This window comes from Chiloscyllium plagiosum, unplaced genomic scaffold (assembly GCF_037043375.1).
Source record: "Chiloscyllium plagiosum isolate Xiang-an unplaced genomic scaffold, Cpla_swu_hap1 HiC_scaffold_5, whole genome shotgun sequence".
In the NCBI taxonomy this organism is placed as follows: domain Eukaryota; kingdom Metazoa; phylum Chordata; class Chondrichthyes; order Orectolobiformes; family Hemiscylliidae; genus Chiloscyllium; species Chiloscyllium plagiosum.
This window is the reverse complement of record NW_028270143.1, coordinates 58,898,434-58,922,780: the sequence shown is the minus strand read 5'-3', so window position 1 is coordinate 58,922,780 and position 24,347 is coordinate 58,898,434. Positions and strand designations below refer to the sequence as shown.

The window sequence follows — 24,347 nt, the reverse complement described above, 5'->3', positions numbered from 1 at the left end:
AGTAATAATAGATGGTTCAAAATACAGAATGGGTAGGCAGTTACTGCACGGCATACCACAGGATTTCCATCCCCCAAGGAAGCAATTTATTGGTGACATTTCAAAGTCGCCAAAGCTTATTAGAATAGATTTACATTTTACTTTTCAGTCAGATGTGGAATTTTTCAGAGGTGTAGGACAAGAGCAAGATTCTTGTCAAAAATCTGCAGCAATGATCAGTCAAAATGAATGAAGGATGAGGTACAGCAAGAGACAGAAGTAGGAAATTTAGTAGAAATTGAATCCTACTAATCAGAAACAGGTAAACTTATTTAACTCTGCTCTAAAACTGACAACATACCTTGAAATCCTGGCCTCCCACCAGACCCAGAAGTTCCTTCTACTGTGTTATAATGTGTATCATACTCTGCACAAAGAGAAAATAATATATATTATATTCAAACCAAATGCAGAATATATAATTGATTATATAAGTTAGAATGCAATTATTATTGGCATTGTATTATTTTCTTGGGTAATTGCTCAAAATTACGTATCTGTAACAATAGAAGTTAAAAGCCTAAACTGAGAATTTTTAAACTGACTAAATGGCATTTAATTTCTTGTGCTCTAATATGAAAATTTCAACTGTCAAAAAAGCACTTATCCTTCTAGGATCAGTGACAAGGATCTGACCATCCAGCTACAGACCCAGCAGGGGCCCCTCCTTTGGCACAGACATCTTTGGACTGTGGAAGGAAACCCATGCAGACACAGGGAGAATGCGCAAACTCCACACAGACAGCCACTCAAGGCTGGAACCGAATCCAGTTTCCTGGTGCTGTGAGGCAGCAGTGCTTTCCATTGAGCCACTCTGCTGCCCCAAAAGACAGATTCCATGCAGATTGATCAAAAGGAATATGAGATACTATTGTTGAAATCCCTTACCTGAATAATCAGTGGAGTTCTCTGTTGCGATTGAAGAACCTTCCCCGAAGACACGGCTGCTATTGTTCACTTTGGTGCTATTGCTGACATTTGCTAAAAGTAGAAAGAAATTGAGTCAAAGAATGAGACAAGAGCGAAGGAGAAGCTTTTTGCTTTTAGTCTTACACATCTCAATTTTCTTTAGCATTTTTTGAAAGCACCTGTTTTAAAGTATAATTGGGCTCACCATGGAAATAAGTGATGTGGTAAATGCCAATCTTCCTTTGAATGGTCTGTCTTAATTATTACGAAATATTGTAATATACTAACAGAGCTTAGCTGTGACCATTAAGTTAAATAGCTTTTACATCAAAAGTTTAGAGTTGAAACTTTAAGACATTTATAAAGCATTTAAAATAGTCAACTGTTACTCCATCCACTGTTGATGTTAAATGATACTTTTGATTGAAATGTCAGTCCATGTCAAGGGAGGTGATTTGTGTCTGTCTTATTAGATGGTTAATGCCTGGGACCTGTTTCGCATGAATACTATTTGCTACTCATCAGTCCAAAAATCTGAAAATTGCACAGGCCTTTCTGCATGCAGGGACAGACTGCATGATGATTTGTGAAGTTGTGAATGGAACTGAATAGAGTGAAATTATCAGTGAACATCACATTTCTGACCTCCTTAATGACATCCCATTCCTGACCTCCTTAATGAAGCTGCTGAAGATGAGTAGACTTCAGACACTACCATGAAGAATTTGTGAAAGAGAGTCCTGGGGATCAGACAAACATGTTAATTTGCATTAGATATAGCTCCAACTAGTGGAGAGCTCTCCTTAATTCCTACTGATTTCAGTTTTGCTAGTAGTCCTTGGTGCTTGGTGAATGATGTGGATGTTCCTTTGAATGTGGACACTGGCAAGGTGAAAACTGAGGACAAGGGGAACACTATCATTGTTCTGGGAAAGACAGGAAGGGTTGAGGGCAGAGTGCACAAAGGGGGTTGGACATGACTGAGGGCCCTGTCAACCATAGTGGAGGGGAATCCTCAGTTAAGGAAAAGGCGGCAATGTCAGAGGTAACACGTTGGTTGGCGGCATCAGTGAAACAGATGTGATGGAGACAGAATCTTCTCCTCTACCAATTCCAACAGCTCCAGCAGGACACCACCTCCAAACACATCCTCACCTCACTTTCACTGTCAGCATTGCACAGGGATTGTTCCCTCCACAACTTGCTTTCGGAGCGCTGCTCCTTCATCAGATGATTGTGGAAAATAAGATTGTAAGACACAGAATTTATAGAAAAAGTTTACAGTACGATGTAATTGAAATTATATATTGAAAAAGAACTGGATTGTTTGTTAAGTCTCTCATCTTTTAGAATGAACATGTTGGTTTCAGTTCTTTCATATGTAAATTGCAAAACATTTTTTAAAAGTTACATTCTGAAGTGAACTATAACAATTGGTGTCATGTCAGCCCAGATAATGTATTGAAGGTGTTAGCTCCCTGTCAGGCTGCCTGTGCCACAATGGTCAGACTGATTCTAATCTTAAAAAACAGATTTACAGCATCTTATATGGATTCATGCAGTTTAAAACTGCATTTATGGTATTTGCTGCTCACAATTCAGTTTCCTTCATATTAGTCTGAGTAAATGCAGACCGGTGACCGCCTTGTGAGCCATCCATTGGAATGACCCTGATCTTCGAATTGCTTGCCATTTCAGTAAACCATCTTGCTCTTATGACAACATTTCCATCCTCGGCCTGTGACAGTATTCCATCAAAGCTCAACACAGGCTGGAAAAACAACACCACTTTACAGCTTTCAGGACTCAACATTTGACTTCAACAACTTCAAAGCATAAACACTGTTTTAAATTTCAATTACACCCCCTCCTCCCATCTTGTTGGCTTTGGTCTTAGCACAGCTGACCTATTTTATCCTATTCAAACTAACCATTCACACTTATTTTAAATTTCAGTTTCTCCTTTACAACTTTGACAATCCTCTTGTCTTTTTGTCTGGGTACCCTCACCATCTGTTCCACTCATTCCACCTCCCACTTTGTCAACAGTATAAAATCCATCACTCTCAAACTCCCTTCAGTTCCCAAGAAGAGTCTTTGGACTTGGAACATTTATTCTGTTTCGTCTCTCCATAGATGTTAGCTGGTGAGTTTCCCAGCATTTTCTGTTTTTCCATTGAGTCTTGTTAGTTCATTTTCAAATACACATAACCAACAATGTGAATTATAAACAATTTAATTGTCACAAAACTCTTGTATGTTTAATGTTACAACTGTTAATAATGATATAGAAATAGATTTGAAAAGGTTTTGTGATAGGAAGTGCTTAAGGATACTCGTACATTCTTATTTGGAAGGGGTGCAATGTACATAAAAATATCTTTCTTTTTTGGGTGCGGATTTCAAACAAATTGCATATGGGCATTAATCTATCTTGGCAATGGGGTTTACTAATTAACTAGATCAGTCTTTTCAGAATCATTATTTTAAATCCGCATGTTTTAGGGAGCAAGTACCTGCAGGCTTCCTGGAGGGTTAATGGAAGCTTATGACAGGAAAGAGAGAGAGAGAAAAGGAAGACATTAGCTTTCTTTTAGATTTAGAATTAGATTTTAGACTTTAGCTCAAAAGATTAGAAAGCTTTTGGGATGAGTTCAAAGGAGAACTGGCTGAAATCTAATGCATGTATAGTCTCTCCTAGGAAAAGGAGATTGTTCAGAATAGCTGAGGGAATAAATTATCCCTAAGAAAGACTTTAGTTTCAAAACTTCCAGACTAGAATGTTTGGTTAGAGTTCTGCAGATTTTCAAAAGACTGATAAAGTCTAAAATAAACACCAAAATAACTCCGGATGTAGGAAGTTTAAGATCTCAGCTGTATGAATAGTCTAGGGAAAAGGCTTCATAGTTCACATTGAGAAATGCAGTTAAAATCAATCCAACAGATTGGACAGAGCAGAAAAAAAAAATCTATATTTTGATTAATTAGAAAGTGGTGGCATTAAGAAATAGATAGGATTTTAATTGGCCAATGCTTTGAAATTTTTCAAACTCTGAGATAGATCAATTTATTTTGTTTTATTTTTATTTTTCATGCTTAAGAAAGTTCTGCTTTATTGTTAAAACCAAATCTGCAGCCTTGTGTGCTTACGTTCACTGAAAGGTTACCACATTAAATTAATAAAAAAATTAAAACATGACCTATCGAGACAGGTTTTGCCCAGTAGTAACATCAGATGGTGTCACATCAATACGGTTACTGTTTCTTAAACAATCTCCCTCTGACACGTAACACATTTAGTTTTTCAGAACCAAATCCAGTTGCATTCTTCCATTTGTCCACGGCGTAATATCTAATGAATTCGTCTGAGCACACTTAGAAACTCTTTCTTCTCTTTACCATTTAAGGAAGTAGTATTCCAGTCTTGGATAGTTAAAGTGTCCAATTATAAACAGTCTATCATTTTTGCACTTCTTTATTATTTCCCTGTAATCTTTTCCTTTATCACTATTAGATGGCCTATAAAACACAGCTGGCAATGTAAGGTTACTTCAATTGTTTAGCAAGTATTTCTGAGCAAATGTTATTTGATAGCTCGATCAATGACAGTTCTTTTCTGACAACTGAAAATAAGTTATTGGAATGTTACTTAACTGGATTAAATGTTTCCTTCATTTTGTGGACAATTTGTAAGGCACACCTTACTGTGGTAGAACGTACTGGAAAATCACTGAGCTGGAAAATGTTTGTGCAGTCTCACTGTTTGTTGTTTAACTTTTCAGCACTATTGATGACTTAACGTAGCAGGACTTGGGAACGATGATCTGATCTGTTGATTGTGGGATTACTTAACTGTGTTTAAATAAGGCAGCCTTGACTGTTGAGCATGCATGTTGTTTTGTCTTGTGGGTTCACTGGTTGTCATTTTATTTTCAGGGACACCAGTACAATTCCTCACATACTCCATTGTACTGTCATTGAATCAGGTTGATCCCTTTGTTTAACGATAATAGTGGAGCAAGGGATTTCGTGGACAATGATGTTACAAATTCAACTGAATATTGGTTTGCATTGATGTTGATTCCCATAACATCTTATAAACAGCCAGCCTTGAGCAGCTGATGTAGCTTGAATTACCTCAACTGGTACAGTGGTAGTGTCACAGATGAGGGAGGAAATCCTTGGTGTGAAGACAGATCTTTACCTCCACAGGAAGAGCATGGTATTTCACAATACCAGCACTATCATGCAACATGGAAATTAGTGCGGATAAGGTCCAATCAGCTGTTTCTTTATGCTAATTCATTCACTAACAGCTGGAAACCCAGAGTGGCACTTGTGTCTTGCAGGACTCCAACTGCTTGATGAATAGTTGTTCCATGAGGTCATTTATGGTAATGAAGATTTGTCACCCCATACAGAGGGTATCTTGTGTCCTTGCTACCATTGGTGCTTCTTCCAAGTGGTATACAAAAAGGAATACTGGTTCATCGATTGCAGTGAATGACAATCAGCAGGAGGTTTTCATGAACATATTTGACAGATTCTATGGAACTTCATGGAATCTGGAGTCACTCTTAAGACCTCTAAGGGTTCCTCCTGCCTGATGATATACCACCATGCTACTAGCTCTGGTGGATTCATACTGCTGGTGGGATGGAAGATACCCAGGGATGACCATAAGACATAGAAGGAGAAATTAAGCCATTTGGGCCATCGGGTCTGCTCCACCATTCAATCATGGCTGATAAGTTTCTCAACCCCATTCTCCCAAAATCTCCCCATAACCCGTGAGCCCCCGACAATCAAGAACCTAAGACATAGGAGCAGAAATTAGGTTGGTCCTAGCTAAATCTGTGTATCAATTAGCCTGCAGGACAGCTCTCCAAAATTTGGCATGAGTTATCAGATATTAACAAGGATGTCATTGCTGACTGGGTGTGCCTTTAACATACCTGAACCCAATCTGAATGTTTAGACATAAGTGGCTTACATACTCCCTGAGTATGGCTAAAAGACACCTGTATTGTTGTTAGCCGGACTCAAATACATGTCAGCATGGGTAAGGAAGGAAGATTTCCTTCCTCAAAAGACACTCGTGAATCACTTGGCTGCTTACAAAAATTCAATAATTTCCTGGTTCCTAATATTAATTACAAATTATCATACCAAATATATTTAATTAACTGAATTGAAATTTAGAAATTGAAATGGGCTATAGCAAATCGACGTAGATATTTCATGTTCAAGAGAGTGAGTATGATGGCCATCACCAAGGACATGGTGCTAGAAAAACTAAATGGTCTGAAGGTGGATAAATCACCTGGACCAGATGGACCCCAGAGTTCAAAGGGAGATAGATGAAGAGATAGTGAAGGCGTAAGAGGTGATCTTTCAGGAATTAGCCTAATCTTGGTCATGAGTAACATCCTGGAATTCATCGTGAAGGTTGAGATCTCTGAATACTTGGAGGTGTATGGTAAAATTGGGCAAAGACAGTCTGATTTACATGACCTCAAGGTGAGGTCATGCCTAAAAAATCTGCTAAAATTCTTTGAGGAAGAAACGAGCAGGTTAGATCAATGAGAGCCAATGGATGTTACCTATTTGGACTTCAAGAAGGCCTTTGACAAGGTGGCGCAAAGGAGACTACTGAGTAAGATAAGGGTCCATGATATTAGAGGCATGGTGCTAGCATGGATAGAAGCTTTGCTGTCTGGCAGAAAGCAGTGAGTGAGGATAAAAGGATCCTTCTCAGGATGGCAGCTGGTGACAAGTGGTGTTCCGCAAGGGTCAGTGTTGGGCCAACAACTTTTCATATTATACATTAACGATCTAGATGAAGGAACTGAGCGCATTCTGGCTAAATTTGCAGATGATGCAAAGATAGGTAGAGGGACAGGTAGCATTGAGAAGGCGGGGAGGCTGCAGAAGGATTTGGACAGGTGAGGAGAGTAGGCAAAGAAGTGGCAGATGGAATACAGTGTGGGAAAGTGTGAGGTCATCCACTTTGGTCGGAAGAATGCAGGCACAGACAATGTTCTAAATGGGGAGAAAATTCATAAGTCTGAAATGCAAAGAGATTTGGGAGTTCTAATCCAGGAATCTCTCAAGGTAAACTTGCAGATTGTGTCAGTAGTTAGGAAGACAAATGCAATGATGGCATTTATTTTGAGAGGACTTGAATGTAAAAGCAGGGATGTATTTCTGAGGCCGGTAAGTCTCTGGTCAGACCATATTTGAAGTATCATATGCAGTTTTGGGCCCCATGTCTCAGGAAGGATGTACTGGCCCTGGAGTGTGTTCAGAGGAGGTTCATGAGAATAGTCCCAGGAATGAAAAGTTTAACATGTGAGGAATGTTCGAGGACTCTGGGTCAATACTCAATGGAGTTCAGAGGGATGAGGGAGTATCTAACTGAAACTTACAGAATACTGAATGACCTGGACAGAGCGGATGTTGGGAAGATGCTTTCATTGGTTGGAGAAACTAGGACCTGAGGGCACAGCCTTAGAATAAAGGGAAAATCTTTCAGAATGGAGATAAGGAGAAACTTCTTCAGCCAGAGAGTGGTGAATCTATGGAATTCACTGCCACAGAAGGCTGTGGAGGCCAGGTCATTGAATATATTTAAGACAGAGATAAATAGGTTTTTGATTGCCGAGGGGATCAAGTATCAGCCATGTTTAAATGGCAGAGCAGACTCGATGGGCTGAATGGCTTAATTTCTGTTCCTATATCTTATGGTCTTGTGGTCTTATGTTGTTTTATTGTACAGGACCTCTGACTACAACAATTCAATAGTCAAAGTGGATCTTATTAGCATATTGTGAAAGCATTGGAAATAATTCCAGGCTTAAATTCCATGATTGTGTGTTGCTAACTGAGAAGATGATTAGTGTGTACTGAATGGAGATGTGTTACTTTTACAGCATTTTGTACTTTTTGGGAATAAAAGAAATTTGGGTCAAAAATAGAGAAATTAACGTAAAAGCTTGAACTATTGTGAGATGTATATGAACAAAATAAATTGAAAATACAGACAAATTTAAATGTTGGAATGTTTCTGTATCACTGTTTTTGGAATTGAAATTAAATTTATGTTCAAGTATTTTAAAATTAGTGTATGAGTTTGTAACATGTCTGAAAAAACATTACAAAGCTTTACCCCTGCATAAAGCCTCACAAAAGATGAGTGGGAATAGAAAAAGTACTTTGATGTGAACCCACAAGACGAACAACAATGCAACACAAGCAAACAATGAAAGGTGACAAAACAAGAAATATGAACATATGCCATTGATTTCAATTATGATGGATACAACTTGTTATGTATGAAGATAATCAAAATCTTATTTTTGTAAAAGATGAATTACAACGTAAGCATGAAGTGTTTAATGGAGAAACCAGATGAGAGATGTTATAAAAAAGATCTGCCAAGCAACAGTCATAGAAACAGCCATGTATACTCACAAAAGTGATCAATAAAGTCCAGCTTGCATCAAAATCTCGAGCAAACCAGGCCATAAATACTTTTAATACCAGAGAAATATGTACAAAACATGGGAAAGTAATAGGATTTTTAGTCTCTGGAACAAATGGCAATCCTGAAATTGTTCCTGAGCTGTTTAAATCTCCCACAGAAGAGGAGCCTACAAAGCGGGGTAAAGATGGGAAGATTTTAGAAAGGGAATGTCTGAGCTGAGGTTTCACATGGCAGAAGTTTCCTGACAAGGCCAACATTTATTGATCATCCTTAACTGCCCTTGAGAAGATGGTGGTGAGCTGCCTTCTTGGAACTGCTGTCATCCATGAAGGGGTGGATACAACAACAGTGCTCTTATTAAGGGAATGGTGAGGAGAAGGGAAGAGGGGAGATGGACATGAAGCCAGAAATGCAGGGAAACAAAGTTTTGAGGACTGTATGACTGGGGGGAGGCCACAGAGGAAGCTCATATTAATGAGTATTTTAAAATTGAAGTGTTCAAGGATCATGAGGCATTCAAATCATCAGGTACAGAAGCAATGGGTGAATACTCTAGGCTATGAAACAGGCAGCAAATATTTGGGTGAGCTTAAAGTGACCAAAGATGGAGATTGGAAGAATGGCTAGGATAGCATTGGAATAATCCTGTCGAGCAGAACTAAAGCATGGATGAGAATTTCAGTCATATATTTTCTCATATATTAGGGTTGATCTTTCTCTGTAGCAGTAATATTATACTCTGCATTCTGTTCTTTTATCTAGATGTACTTATGTGATGTATGATTTGTCTGTTTAGCACACAAAACAATGCTTTTCACTGTATATTGGTACATGTGATAATAAATCAAATTAAATCAAAATCATTTGGGCTAAGTGAGGGGCAACATTATAATGTTATAGAAGTAGAAGTAGGAAGGGTTAGGAGCTCAAAACCATTGTTAAGGCTGGCAAAATCAATGAGTATTAATTAATGAACGTAATTCTCCCTGGGACAAACGCCAGGTTAGACAGACTTATGGTTGACACTGTCTGTTAAAATTTATGTTATTGACTGTGTCCCTAAAAAGCAGGGTCACAAAACATCTAAAAACTAACTAACATTGTTCAGATTTTCTTTTTTTTAAATTCACCCATGGTACATGGGCACCACTGGCTAGGCATCATTTATTGCCTATCTCTGGTTGTCCTTGTGAAGGTAGTGATGAGCTGCTTCTGGAACAACTGCAGTCTGTGTGCTGTAAATAGACTCACAATACTGTTAGGGAAGGAATTCCAGGATTTCGACCCAACGAAACGAGATTATATATTTCCAAGATAGAATGGTAAGTGACTTGGAGGGGAACTTGCAGGTGCTGGTCTTCCCATGTATCTGCTGCCCTTCTCCTTTGTGATAGGGAGGGTTCATGGATTTGGAAGGTGCTGTCTAAGGACCTTTGGTGAATTCCTGCAGTATACCTTGGAGATGGTGCACATGCAGCTACTGAATGTCAATAGTCGAGGGAGTGGATGTTTGTGGACATGGTGTCAATCAAATGGGCTGGTTTATCCTGGATGGTATCAGACTTTTTGAGAGTTGTTGGAACAGCACGGATTTGGGTAAGACAAGCGTATTCCATTATACTCTGCACTAGTGCATTGTAGATGGCGGATAGGCTTTGGGGAGACAGGAGGTGAGTTACTCTCCGCAGTATTTCCAGCCTTGACTTACTCTTGTTGCCAGTGTATTTATGTGGCTAGTCCAGTTCAGTTTCTGGTTAACTGTAAGTTTTGCTTTTCATGATGACCATAGGAAGAGCTTCACAATCCAAGTGATATTAAACAAATTTTAAATGCCCAAAATAATCTGATGCATTTATTAAGTATATCTTACCTCCGTTTTCAGTAACACTGGTCTCTGAGAGGTGAAGCTGTGATCCATTGCTTTCTATGCCATTTATAATGGGAGAGGTTATAGGTATTGCTGAGATCTGCAAACTCTCTGAAATTGAAGAGAAGTTCTGACTGATGGTGGCATTCGAAAGTTTGAATAACATGTGAACCAAAACGCAATCATATGAACATATCATCATTTTGAAATACAAAGCTACCGAGTTAGTTAGCACAGTTTTCTCTTGCTGAGTACCCAGTTGGCTTGATCGAACGGGCAGTTGCAGGATCCAGGGAGTGGAGAATTTTCAAAATCCTAATTAGTTACCTTAAATATAACATTAAGAGTAGGTAAATTAGATCCTGAAACACAAAAGTATTATTTCCAGAGTCATACTGAAAGAAAGAAACTGATTCTGTAGAATAATGAGATTAAAATCAGAAGCATATATGACAATGATATAGTAATTCTGGATTAGTGCTGCTGGAAGAGCACAGCAGTTCAGGCAGCATCCGAGGAGCAGTAAAATCGACGTTTCGGGCAAAAGCCCTTCATCAGGAATAAAGGCAGAGACCCTGAAGCGTGGAAAGATAAGCTAGAGGAGGGTGGGGGTGGGGAGAAAGTAGCATAGAGTACAATAGGTGAGTGGGGGAGGGGATGAAGGTGATAGGTCGGTGGCGGGGAGAAGGTGGAGTGGATAGGTGGAAAAGAAGATAGGCAGGTAGGACAAGTCATGGGGACAGTGCTGAGCTGGAAGTTTGGAACTAGGGTGAGGTGGGGGAAGGGGAAATGAGGAAACTGTTGAAGTCCACATTGATGCCCTGGGGTTGAAGTGTTCCGAGGCGGAAGATGAGGGGTTCTTCCTTCAGGCGTCTGGTGGTGAGGGAGCGGCGGGGAAGGAGGCCCAGGACCTAATGTGAGAGTCACATGAGTACGTAGAGATATAACATAGAAAATAGAATAGTACAACATGGTACTGGCCCTTCAGCCTACGATGTTGGGCCGAACACTTATCTTAATCTAAATTCAACCTAACCTACACACCCCTCAATTTATTGCCATCCATGCGCTTGTCCAGCAGTCGCTTAAATGTCCCTAATGTTTCTGACTCTACTACAACTGCTGGCAGTGCATTCCACGCACCCGCCACTCTCTGCGTAAAGAACCTACCTCTGACATCTTCCCTCAACCTTTCTCCGATCACCTTAAAATTGTGTCCCCTCGTGAGAGCCATTTCTGCCCTGATGAAAAGTCTCTGGCTATCCACACTATCTATGCCTCTCATTACCTTGTACACCTCTGTCAAGTCGCCTCTCTTCCTTCTTCTCTCCAGTGTGAAAAGCCCGAGCTCACTCAATCTCTCTTCATAAGACAAGCCCTCCAATCCAGGCAGCATCCTGGTAAATCTCCTCTGTATCCTCTCTAAAGCATCTACATCCTTCCTATAATGAGGCAACCAGAACTGGACACAAGTGTGGTCTAACCAGGGTTTTATAGAGCTGCTGCAAAACCTCTCAGCTCTTAAACTCAATCCCTGTGTTCATGAAAGCTAAAACACCATACACATTCTTAACAACCCTATCAACTTGGGTGGCAACTTTGAGGGATCTATATACATGAACCCCAAGATCCACACTGCCAGGAATCCTTGTCTTTAACCTCGTATTCAGCATTCAAATTCGACCTTCCAAAATGAATCACTTCACATTAATCCATTTTGAACTCCATCTGCCACTTTTCAGTTCTGCATCCTGTTAATGTTTTCTTGTACCTGCAACAGCCCTCAACACTATCTACAACACCACCGACCTTTGTGTTATAGGCAAACTTACTAACACACCCTTCCACTTCTTCATCCAAGTCATTTATAAAAACTACAAAGCACCGAGGCCCAAGAACAGATCCCTGTGGGACACTTCTGGACACCGACCTCCAGGCAGAATACTTTTCATCCACTACCACTCACTATCTTCTTTCAGCCAGCCAATTCTGTATCCCAACAGCCACATTTCCCTATATCCCATACCTCCTAACTTTCTGAATGAGCCTACTGTGGGGAACCTTATCAAATGCCTCACTGAAATCCATATGCACCATATCCACTGCTCAACCTTCGTCAACTTGTCTCATCACATCCTCAAAGACTTGTGAGGCATAACCTGCTCCTGACAAAGCCATGCTGACTATCTTTAATCAAACTATGTTTTTCCAAATAGTCATAAATCCTCTCTCTCAGAATAATTTCCAGTACCTTGCTTACCACAGAAGTTAAGACTGACTGGTCAAGAATTCCCAGGGATTTCCCTATTCCCTTTCTGAAACAGAGGAATGAATGCACCTCCCTCCAATCACTGGTACTATTCCCATGGAGAGTGAGGATGCAAAGATCATTGCCAGAGACACAGCAATCTCATTCCACACTTCCTGTAGTAACCTTGGATATATCTGGTCCAGCCCTGGGACTTATCTATCTTCATATTTCCCACAATTTCCAGCACATCCACTTTCTTAATATCTAACATGATCCATGGTCTTCTCACCATAATCAAGGTCCCTCTCTCTAGTGAATACTGAAGCAAAAAAACTCATTTAGAGCCTTCCTTACCTCTTCAGATTCCAGGCATAAGTTCCTCCCATTATCCCTGATTGGCCCTACCCTCTCTCTGACCATTCTCTTATTCTTCATGTAAGCGTAGAAAATCTTTAGGTTTTCCCTAATCCTTCCCGTCATGGCTTTTTCGTTCCCCTTCCAAGTTCTCCTCAGTCCATTTTTGAGTTCTTTCCTAGCTACCTCATAATCCTCTAAAGCTGGGCCAGATCCTTGCTTCCTCAACCTTAAGTAAGCTTCCTTCTTCCTCTTGACGAGAAACTCCTGTGCTCTTGTCATTCAAGACTCCTTCACCTTACCATTCCTTGCCAGTCTCAGTGGGACAAAGTTATCCAACACTCATAACAAGTGCTCCTTAAACAGGCTCCACATCTCTGTTCTGCATTTCCTGGAGAACAATTGTTCCCAACTTATACTCCACAGCTCCTGTCTAATAGCAGTATAGATTTCCCTCCCCAAATTCTTAAAAGTGAAAAGATGCTCTAACCACATGAAGAAAATTTATGTAAAAATCTAACTGTAACTAATGATTTCATGCATAAAAAGATCATAGTCTACAATCAGATAATTTTGGGAAACTAACCAAACTCAGAAGAGGAACATTCACTGATTCTTTCTCCACTGATTCTTCCAGATGTTTTTGTATTGCCCGCAATTTTATTGTGCTGAATTGTACCAAGAACCAGTTAAGTCTCAATTTTGCAGAGTACCTGGACAGTTTCTCTCCATGAGCGTGAGGTCATCTCATGCCATTTTCAGCTGACAATCTCATTTATTATGGACCATGCCTCTCTGGTGCTATGCTAGCACTATTCTACATTCACCTGTAGGAGAAGTATTTATCACTGCTGGGACTTCCCAGAAATTTCACCACCAGTATCATTCTTAAAGCTCAGCTGTGCTCCAGGCCAACTGTGGCCAGCCACAAAAAGCAACCCTTCATAAGGTGGGAGGAAATGAGAAAGAAAATCTTCTGAGGGCACGCACGTGGTACAGCTGGCAGCTCAATGCAAAGAGAATCTCAGATTCATAAATGCATTGCTAATTTACCTCATCACCTGGCTATGCAACTGTCTCTGTAACTGCAGCTACAATCACCATTGGTTGCCTGTCCTCAACACTATTCCCTCTTAGACCTCTCTTTCTACTCTTTCTTAATGCCCAGTATAGCACCTTATCTTGTCATTGATCAGTGTGGAAGCATCACTTGTTGGAAAGCCAACTGGGGGAAACATTCACTTTTATTTAAACATCAGAAAAAGGAAGAAAAAAAATATCAAAGGCAGCATTGCTCCTCAGAAAAAAACAATGGCTGCTTGTCTTCTGAGCAACAACAAATTGTTGAACAATAAAGTTGCTCACACAACAACAAAAACGTCAATTAACGATCACTTCAACTAATTCAAATATTTTGGAACCAGATGTCAATAAAGGTCTGACTTGTTGCACCGGAAGCTTCACCGCTCTAACAAACTGAAGGTAAGATTTCTCTGGCTCAATGTCCTCATCGTCCTCCTCAGAAAACTACTCTCCCAGTTCTTCATTGTCGATTGCATCCTTTGAGTGTTGATACAGCAGTACAATGTGCAAGAATTATGCAGCACACTCCATCCAAAATGCACAGCAAGGTCCCCTCCAGACCGATGCAAAAATCAAAACCTCATTTCAAGAAGCCTATAATTTACTTTATAGTGACCATGTTGGAAGAATGGGTTGTGCTGTTCCTATGCTCAGTCTCAGTCACAGTGTACTTAATGGAGTCATCAGCTAGGGTTCATAGCTGCATTACCAGATGATGATCTCAACGCAATGTGTGTGGTCAGTTGTGCTTTGCACATGGAGGAGGTGAGGTATATTGGTAAAACTTACTGCACAGGCTGGAACACTGATCTCGTCACAGGAAAATGAGTGATAGGCCACAAACTGCCTTAATATCAACCATGATACGTTTTGGGTTTCAGGATGGAAAAACTCCATTAATGTATCCAGTGGATCCTTAGAGGCAGACAGCCACATAAATCTTGGGGTAGCTGTCATCTTGATGTTCACCAGGATAGGATTGCCACCCATCCCTTCAGGTCACAATTCCCACTCCAGAAATGACATCATTCTGCAATGGTATCTTGGGACAACTTCTGTTCATACATTGCTCATCTGAAGGAAATGGCATTTAGGACTTCAGGCTCGGCTCTGTGACTCCTGTACCTCACCATTTCCTGAAGGGACCTTTGGCTGCTGGACGTTATGGCTGATCCTCAACCTCCTGGTGCATCCATTCCTCTTCTACTTCTCTGTGTCTTTGCTGCACTGCAGCTTAACGATGATGACCCCTGCTGTGGCTAGATTCATTGGTCACCATTCCAATAAAGCTATGTGGAGAACATCATAAACATAATAGGTTCTCAACAATATAAGCATGTGGTATCCGCATCCCACACAAATGCCAGTTTAGCATTGTTCCCGGTATGGTGCAACATGGAAGACTCTGATAAGAAGCATTGCGGTTCAGTAGATTAGCACTGTTACCTCACAGTGTCAGAGACCTGCATTTGATTCCAGCCTATGATTCCTGATGTCTTCATCCTGTACTGTAAGTACCTCATCAATGCATTCATCCTTGAAGAGATTCATATCACCCACACATAGTGTCCACATCCTCAAACAGAAATTGAAGCTCAATAACTCCACCTACATTGGGTATTGTGGCAGCCATTTTCCACTTCTATTGCATATTTGCAATTCAGATGAAAATGGAAGGCAGTATTGATCATGCTTTGTAGAATGAGTTGCAGGCTTAGTCTGGTGATCTGTGCAACACTTCCAGCCTTCATGTTCTTTTCCCTCGCACTCCCTGTTGACTCCATCAGTTCTGCACTTGCACACATTCTCACTCAACTCTTTCATTTAAGTCTTCATCTCCCAACATTACTTCCAAGGCCCAGTCCTTCAGCTTAGCCATACCAGCCTACATGATGCATTGTCCCCCACACTGAGGCCAGGGCTGTGTCACATCACAATAACCTCCCCTCCAGCGTAACCCATGTCATCCAATGTCTGATCTCAGCATGAACAGGGGATGCAATGTCTCAGGCAGCACGTGGAGGAGGTCGAATGGCGGACCATGACATTGGAGACCACAGCCGAATCCTCGGCAAGACGGATCCAGGCACTGGAGAGGTAGGTATGGGCCTTAGTGAAGTGGGTCGGTAGTCTTGAAAATCAAGGTCAGAGGAGGAATATCTGTGTTATTGGGCTTGTGGAGCAAGAAAAAGGGGATCAGCCAGTCAGCTCTTTTGAGCAATGGCTGCCACAGTTCTTGGGATGGGAAGCTGAGGTGGATCAAAGATTCACCGGGTTACAGTTCACAGGCTGGTCCTAGTGTGATTCCAGTTATATAGAAACAAGCAAAGGCTATCAGAAGCTTCCAGAATGCTGGGGAAGGATTCACAGGGCCTGATTTACGAGGGATTGAAGATGATGTTTTTTCAGGACTTTTCTGCACCTGTGATCCATAAGAGGAAGAACTTTGATGAAGTAAAGAAGAGGCTGAGAGATTTGGATATTCTGTACTCTGTAAAGTACCCAGTAGTGTTACATTTCAGCCACAGACTGTCTGTGCATGTCTTTGATTCATCAGAAAAGGCAAAAGAATTTTGGACACTTTAAAATAGTTCAAGAAATATGGACAATAATGGTTCTTTTTTTTTCTGTCGTTTGCTTCATTCATCTGGTTTTGCCCCTTTAATGTGTTTCTTTTTCTTTTCCTTTCTCACTTTTTTTGGGGTTTGGAAGCATTATTGGAATTTTCTTTTGGTTTGATTTTTACCAATAATAATGGGTGTCAATGTATGGGTGGGATGGGTGAAATGTCCACTTCTAACTTCTTTGTTTGAAAGATTTATGTATTCTTTACTTTTTGTTTGCCTGGGTTTGGGGCACGGTATGGAAAATAAAGAGCATGAAAGCAGGGGGAAGGGTTAAAGCATGAAGCCACTGGCGATCTGTGACAAGGGATCTGTGCAATGCTGCACTAGTTAAAAGGTCACTGTGGCAGGATGGAATAAGAGTAGTGGAATGCTTCTACACCAATTAGCAGAATCAGGTGAAAAGTCACTATGGTGGGATGAGATAACAACAATTAGTAAAGTCAGCCTCACCTGCTAAATATCATCATGGCGGGTTGGGACAGGTCATGACAATAAATATTTAGGACATGACATTAAATATTTAATTTATAGCACAGTCAACCTGCTTGAGAGCCTTGTGGCAGAACATGACATTAAATATTTAATCAGTAGTTTGCAGGGTCGGCCTCGGACAGGAGACCCAATGGGAGATGGGGTAATAAAATATCTAATCATGACATTAGAATAATATTAAGTAGAATGTAGGAAAAACTACAGTGGCAGAAGTAGAGAGATAATAGGAACTAACATTGGTTTATTGTATATCTGGAGTAAAGTAATTCTGACTAACACAGTTGGGCATGCTGAGAAGCGAACAAAAACATGATAACAAAAAGGTATAAAGAGCCACAGACCCTGAGGTTCGGGAGCATTCAAGAATTCACTTTGAGTGTCACAGTTTATTGTCTGCAAATAAAAGGCCTACTTCATGAAGAACTCTACGCATTTCCTGGTGATTCTCTACATTCTCTCCACAATGGATTCAGCTAGAAGGAGCCATGGAGGTGTTTGTAGGTAGTGTGAGTGCCCCCTATGGGCAAGGGGGAACATCTCCTAACATCTGTTTTTTTTGTCTTGGTTTATTGTTGGTGTAGTTTTTAGAAGTTTTGTTTTAGGGTTTCTATAATTGTGAGTCTTTCATTGTTTCCACTCGGCACGTTGCGAATCAAGTTCTTCCTCTCGGGAGGTCACAGGCTATTTCACACAGTTATGGCTAATTGCTCATTTAAATGGTGCACCTGGAATATTAAGGTGAGTCACTCACCAATTAAGAGAAATAAAGTACTTTTGAGTCTTAAAAAGGAGAGGGTTGATGTTGTTCTGTTGCAAGAAAGCCATCTTGATGACAAGGAACATCTAAAGTTACAGCAGTCGGGTTTCGACTGGGTGTTCTTTTCATTTTTTAATTCTAAAAGCAGAAAAATGGCTATACTCATTCAGAAGAATCATCTATTTCAGTTCATTGATCAAACTAAGGGAGAATATGGGTGGTTTATGATCATGGTGAGGAGTACAGTATTCTGAATGTTTACTCCCCCCCCCCCGGCACACCCCCTTAAATTTTTAACAGTTGCACTTTCCAGGTTGGTGGCCCTAGGAACGCACCACACAATTACGGTGGGGGGACTTTCATAGTCTCATGGATCCCAAATTGGACAGGGTGCCCAGGGGTCTCCTGAGCACCTCCCCGCAATCTAAACAACTGGTGCACTTATGTGGGGATTTGGGATTGGTGGACGGATGGAGATGCCTTTACCCAGCAGCTAGGGACTTGACCTTTTTCTCCAATCCGCACAAGTGCTACACAAGGATTGGTCTATTTATTGCTCCATCGGTTTGTTTGGATTCGGTGCTGTCCTGTAAAATTGGGAACATAGCTATTTCTGATCATGCAGCAGTGCATTTGGAGGTTAAGGCCAAGGGTAATGTGGTAGGCTCACGGCATTGGTGCATGGACTCTTTTCTCCTGAAGGACAGTAAGTTTATAGAGTACTTTTCGCAGGAGTTTAAAATGTTCTTGGATATCAATTCGGGTACAGCCAGTAACCCATCAATGTTCGGGGAGACTGCCAAGGCCTATGCAAGGGGTATAATTGTCTCTTATTCAGTGAGTCAGAATTGACGGAGGGGAGAGGAGCAGTATATGCTTGAGGCCCAGCTGAAGGCAGCTAAGACTGCATACTTTGACATGCCATCTGTGATGAAGTTACAGCAGGTCACAGCTCTTCAGGCTACTCTGAACTCTACGCTTACTCAGACAGCGAAGAGAGAGATCTCTTTTGCGAAACAAAGGCTATTTGAGTATGATGACAAGCCAGGTAATAACTTGGCATATTGAGCTAGGAAGAAGAGTGCCCCCCAATTTATTACATCTATTAGAGAGCATTAGAGAGCATACCAGTACTCTTACTTGTGATTCCAAAAAGATCAACGTGGCATTTAGGAAAGTGTACTCTGAGCTGTATTGGTCAGAGGGTTGGTTGGTGAAGATGGAATCTCCGGAGCAAGGATCCCTTTTGAATGGTCCCTTGACAGTGCAAGAGATACAGGAGGCAGCGGCAAGGCAGCTCCAAAGTGGTAAGGCACCCGGCCCAGATGGCTTTCCGAGTGCGTTTTATAAGGAATTTATGAATATGTTGGCTGGGCCAATGTTGGGCATGTACAATTATTCGTACAGTCAGGACTGCCTCTCGCCCTCTTTGAAAGAAGCTAATATTTCTCCCAATCTCAAGACAGGAAAAGCCCTGGAGGATTGAGCTACGTACAGGTCCATCTCATTGCTAAACTCGGATTTTAAAATTCTGTCTAAGACACTAGCGCTGAGATTGGAGAAGGTGTTGCCCTCTATTGTAAAGAAGGACCAGACAGGTTTTATTAAGGACAGTAGGCCCTTTAATAACATTATCAGAGTACTGAACATGGTCCAGGTGTGCCCGCAGAGGTCAATTCCGGGCTTGGTGGTCTTCCTTGATGCAGAGAAGGCATTTGACTGGGTGGAATAACTATACCCTTTTTATGTTCTGGAGCGGATTTGGTGTTGGTGGGGTCTTTGCTAGGTGGATGGAAGTGTTACATAGCAATCCTGTGGCAGCAGTCCTTACTCATGGTATAAGGTCTGGTAATTTCAGTATTGGTAGAGGCAGCCAACAAGGTTGTCCACTCTCACCGCTGTTGTTTACGCTGGTGATTGAGCCACTGGTGGAGGCTATCCAATATAGTCGCCCCGGAGGTGGGATCAAGGCAGGGGGAGGGGGTGTAGAAGATCACCCTTTACACAGATAATGGTCTCCTTCTCCTAACAAACCCGACAATGTCTGTGCCTCGTTTAGTACAAATGTGTCAAGTTATTTGGCTCTTTCTTGGGCTAGAAGATCAATTTTATGAACTGGAGGCCATACCTGTGGGGGGTCTTGGGGGAATTCCCGATCTTGGAAGTGGAATCCAATTCTCTTTCGGGTTGTCACAGGGAGGTTTTCTGTACCTAGGCATTTTCATTACTCCAGCCTTTGACTAATTATACAAGGCTAATTTTGTGCATTTGCTTGAGAAGATAAGGCAGGACTTTCAGCATTGGGAGGTTTTTCCAATATTTTGGTTGGGTCAAATAGCTCTTGTTGAAATGAATGTTCTTCCTCGTTTATTAATCCCATGTGAATGCTCCCTCTGATGTTGCCTAGGCAAATGTTGTGGAGACTTAATGGTTGGCTTGGTTCTTTGATTTGGCATCGCAGGCAGCCTCTCATTAAGCCTGCCAAATTGCAGCTTCCCAGGGAATGGAGGGGTTAGACTTTTCAGATTTTGAGAAATATCAAATAAGCTCCATATTATCCTTTGTGAATGACTGGGCTTGTCAGGATCCCAGTTAAACTCAAAAGTATCTGTAACATATTCTTAATATTCTCAAATACCCCAATTGGAAGTCAGCTGATAACACTTTTTGTTTTCGAAATAATCAGGATGAGCAGAGACCAATAACAGTTCTCCCACCAACAAGATCAGCTGATATTGTACAGCTGATTTTCTATTTCAAGTTTGAAAATTGATTCAGATTCATATTAAAAATCACACTAAAAGCTTAGAATACACAAAAGTGCTTCTTGGTACATTCTCAAAGCATGATGGGAAATGTAGCCAAAACAGTCAATGATGGGATATGAAACCAATTCTGTTGGAACTTATTTAAAAACATAGGTTGTAAAACTGAATGAACTCAACAAGGATGAACAGCATCCTCAGGATGAAAGGGACCAGACAAGGAGAATGCAAAGCCATTGTGATAACAACATTGCACAGGGTTAATGAGCACATGAAAAGGACATGTGCAGGGCTAGTATAGCTTTGGTTATTGATAAGGATTTAAATGCTAAGATAGCCAATGACAAGTTTACAGTAAAAACATTACAATTAAATGTGAGAATTAAGACTATAAATTGTCACGCTGACTGCTTCAGGCAGACTCGGTGGACTTTTGGCCAAGTATATCTCCAACGTAAACAACACAAACAGAACTTGCTGGAATAGCTCCGCACATTTGGCAGTATCTATGGCAAGAAATCACAGATGACATTGTGAGTCCACTGATCCTTCCTCAGAACTACCTGAACTACCACGACAAAGCTCCAAAATTGAATAAGATGCAAGCATTAGCACTGTGAACTTATAAACATACTGATTGCAACATTCCATTTCTATAAGTGGAGCCAAGAATGAGAGAAGCACACTGTCAGCTTGCTCAGGTTTTTAGTTGTCCAATGACTGGAGTTACTCGCAAGTGCAATACAGGAGCTATTATACTGGTAGGGCTGAAAAGCTTTGAAAAGTTTCACTGACACCAATCTTTCTCGTCAGTAATAGTCTAAGATGCTGATATTGTGTGGAGAAGAATATTCACACGAAGTCTTCAACAGTCTCAAATTTGATGATTCATTAGATATTACTTAACAGCTAGTTACATTAAATCTGAGATACATCATGTGAGATATCAGGCTCAACTTAAGAGTAAGTTAAGTAAGTTACTGCATAGAAGAATTCTCACATAGCTTTGGTAAAAATATAGAACAGGTTAGTTCCTCCCAAGAGCATATCTAATGGACAGAGCTCATCTTGTGATGTCAGCTGACCCTTTCAGGTATTAAATGCTTAGACAACAGGAGCCATAAGAAGGTTGATAGATAATTAGCATTGCACGGTGGCACAGTGGTTAGCACTGCTGCCTCACAGCGCCAGAGACCTGGGTTCAATTCCCGCCTCAGGCGACTGACCGTGTGGAGTTTGCACGTTCTCCCCGTGTCTGTGTGGGTTTCCTCCGGGTGCTCCGGTTTCCTCCCACAGTCCAAAGATGTGCAGGTCAGGTGAATTGGCCATGCTAAATTGCCCGTAGTGTTAGGTAAGGGGTAACTGTAGGGGTATGGGTGGGTTGCGCTTCGGCGGGTCGGTGTGGACATGTTGAGCCGAAGGGCCTGTTTCCACATTGTTATGTAATCTAATCTAATCTAAACTTTCTGGCAGGGCAAACAGTTATAGGTCTGTTAGCAAGGACTAAAGGAAGGTGGATACAACAGTGTACCCAGTGGCCAAATAGTAACTGAAGACACATTTTAGTCATTAGCTTAAGTCAATTTCCACTACCCACCAAATGTGCATGGTCCATTTTAATAGATAATCAAGGCTGCACTATACAAGTTCTTTTTTGTTTCCATGTTACCAGACGTGACTTTAGAGATTCGGAAAGTAAATTTAAATTTAGAATACTTATTAGCACTTTTGTATCAGTATTTCAACTTGCAAAATCATACACAAATCTTAAACGTGGTCTGAGCATAGTACACATTTCTTGGACTTATTTATCTACTTTTTGTTGACATTATTTTATGGTTATGTTTTCCCTATTAGATTTAATTGACATGCCTCCAAGTAAAACGGCAGCAGATCGTCTGAAGAGGAAGAAAACATGTTGTGAGGTAAGGCATGTGATTTAACTGTATTTTAATGTCATTTATTTTGGAATTTGGTTTTGAACAAGTGGCATTTGGGTTTTGGTCCATGTGTTTGAAGGAATTTAATAATCAGCTTGAATGTATTTCTGTAGCCATGGTGATTATTTTTTTCTTAAAACAGTCTTGGCGAGATAGCTCTTGGATGATGATGGGAATTTGTTTTCTTTGGGAGAGTTTTTTTCAAGTGAACAAAGTAAAAAGTTGTGAGTTAAACTTTCAGTTTAGAAAGAGATTGATTTTCTTTTATTTAGGGATAATACCCACAACTTGAGACAATGCTTTTGGGTTTCAATTTCACAGATTTTGCACAATGAAGCTCAATGTGTAAGTCAATTGCTCCTGAAAAAGCATTTAGTTCAAACCCTGAAAGAGTTAGTTGAAGCTAAGAAAGTTTAAACTAGATTATATAACGAGATGATCAGACTCTCATGGCTAGGAAAGTGAAATCATAGCTAAACTTCTAAATAATTCTCTCATGTTTGAGGAATGTTGCTAGGAAAGATGAGGTTGCGTGTTTGCAAATACATGTGTTTCCAAATGTGTTATATGTAAATATTTTAGCTTCATCAATTTATCTCCATTTCTTTTGCATAATAAACTTCTGTTTTATTGTGTGAACGAAGTCTGTAGTATAACATGCTTGTGTTCTAGTGAAAGACGACCTCTATAATACCAAAAGAAACAATGATCTATTAAGCCAGATTTCAATCTGGGATCTGACTTGTCTAGTAATACCTTCAGCTGGGATATAACAATGTGAATTAAGATGGAGAGTGGCTATAGTTATCCAGGAGAAATTGCTAAGGATGACAATTTGCACTGTATAACCAGTGATGATGTGCCAAAACTTTGAGATTTTCCTCAGAATAAGTCCTTGGAGGCAAATACTGAAAATTCAACAATGCAATCTGCTATGACTAACAAAAGAAAGAAAGCTTCATACAGTTTTATATGTTTACTATAACAGAATTCAATACGTAACTCATGTAAAAATAATAAACATAAAGACACCATTAACTTATCAGACCACAGGGCTGTTCTCTCATTACAGAAAGACTACCGGTGGCGTTTTAAACTGAGGGTCACCATGCCTCGGGTGAGGGGAGAGTTTCAGAAGGAGAGTTCTTCATGGTAACCTCAAACTAGTGTTGAAATTGAACCCATGCTGTTGGCATCTCTCTGCATCACAAGCCAGCCGTCCAGCCAGCCGAGCTAACTGATCCCCAGAAATGATAAATATATTAAGTCGTATACGCATATCTGGGGAAGAGGTTTGCGTTGTCTCAGCCAGATATGTTTTCCATCAAGGTGTGATGGCAAAATTGCATGGGTGGCTACAGCCCACCACCTTCCCATCCAACAGCAAGCTATTTCCCCATAATGTGCTGTGCGGATAAGACATTGTCCGGTCTGCTCCTATTAAGCCCTTAACCGACAAATTAATGGACAGCTAAGAGCCTACTTCCAACTCGCCACTATAATATGATGGATGGTAGAAGGAGAGTTCTGGTACTGCTGGGATTACTCAGCTGTGAGCCAATCAGATAACATGATACCTCTTAAGGCAGGATTTCAGAGGGTTGAAGTCCATTACATAAGCTTAAGATGCATTACCACCACCATCACCCCCTCCCCCGCTAAACCAGTGAACTGGGGTGTCGAGAGGTGGCAGGGGGAAAGCTTTTTTAAAAGGTGGTGATCTTGTCTACTGAAGGATTAGCAGCATGACCCCATGCCGAGCAATAAAATTCAGCCC

The 24,347-nt window shown here is 40.8% G+C and overlaps 1 protein-coding gene across 10 annotated transcripts in view; it reads right to left on the bottom strand.

The window, feature by feature from the left end:
- The window catches only part of pkd1l1 (polycystin 1 like 1, transient receptor potential channel interacting), a 288,595-nt gene that overhangs the window by 123,774 nt on the left and 140,474 nt on the right, over window positions 1–24,347 (bottom strand). For 9 of the 10 annotated variants that reach the window (XR_015757199.1, XR_015757200.1, XM_087987215.1 and 6 more), the window contains 3 exons: window positions 10,305–10,412; window positions 928–1,020; window positions 341–406 (listed from right to left, as the gene is read on the bottom strand). Coding sequence is in view for 8 of the 10 variants with exons in the window: in XM_087987215.1 (XP_087843341.1) it covers window positions 341–406; window positions 928–1,020; window positions 10,305–10,412 (267 nt within the window). In the remaining 2 variants the exon portion in view is untranslated. The remainder of the gene's footprint in view (window positions 1–340; window positions 407–927; window positions 1,021–10,304; window positions 10,413–24,347) is intronic. The other variant, XM_087987218.1, reaches the window with a different exon arrangement.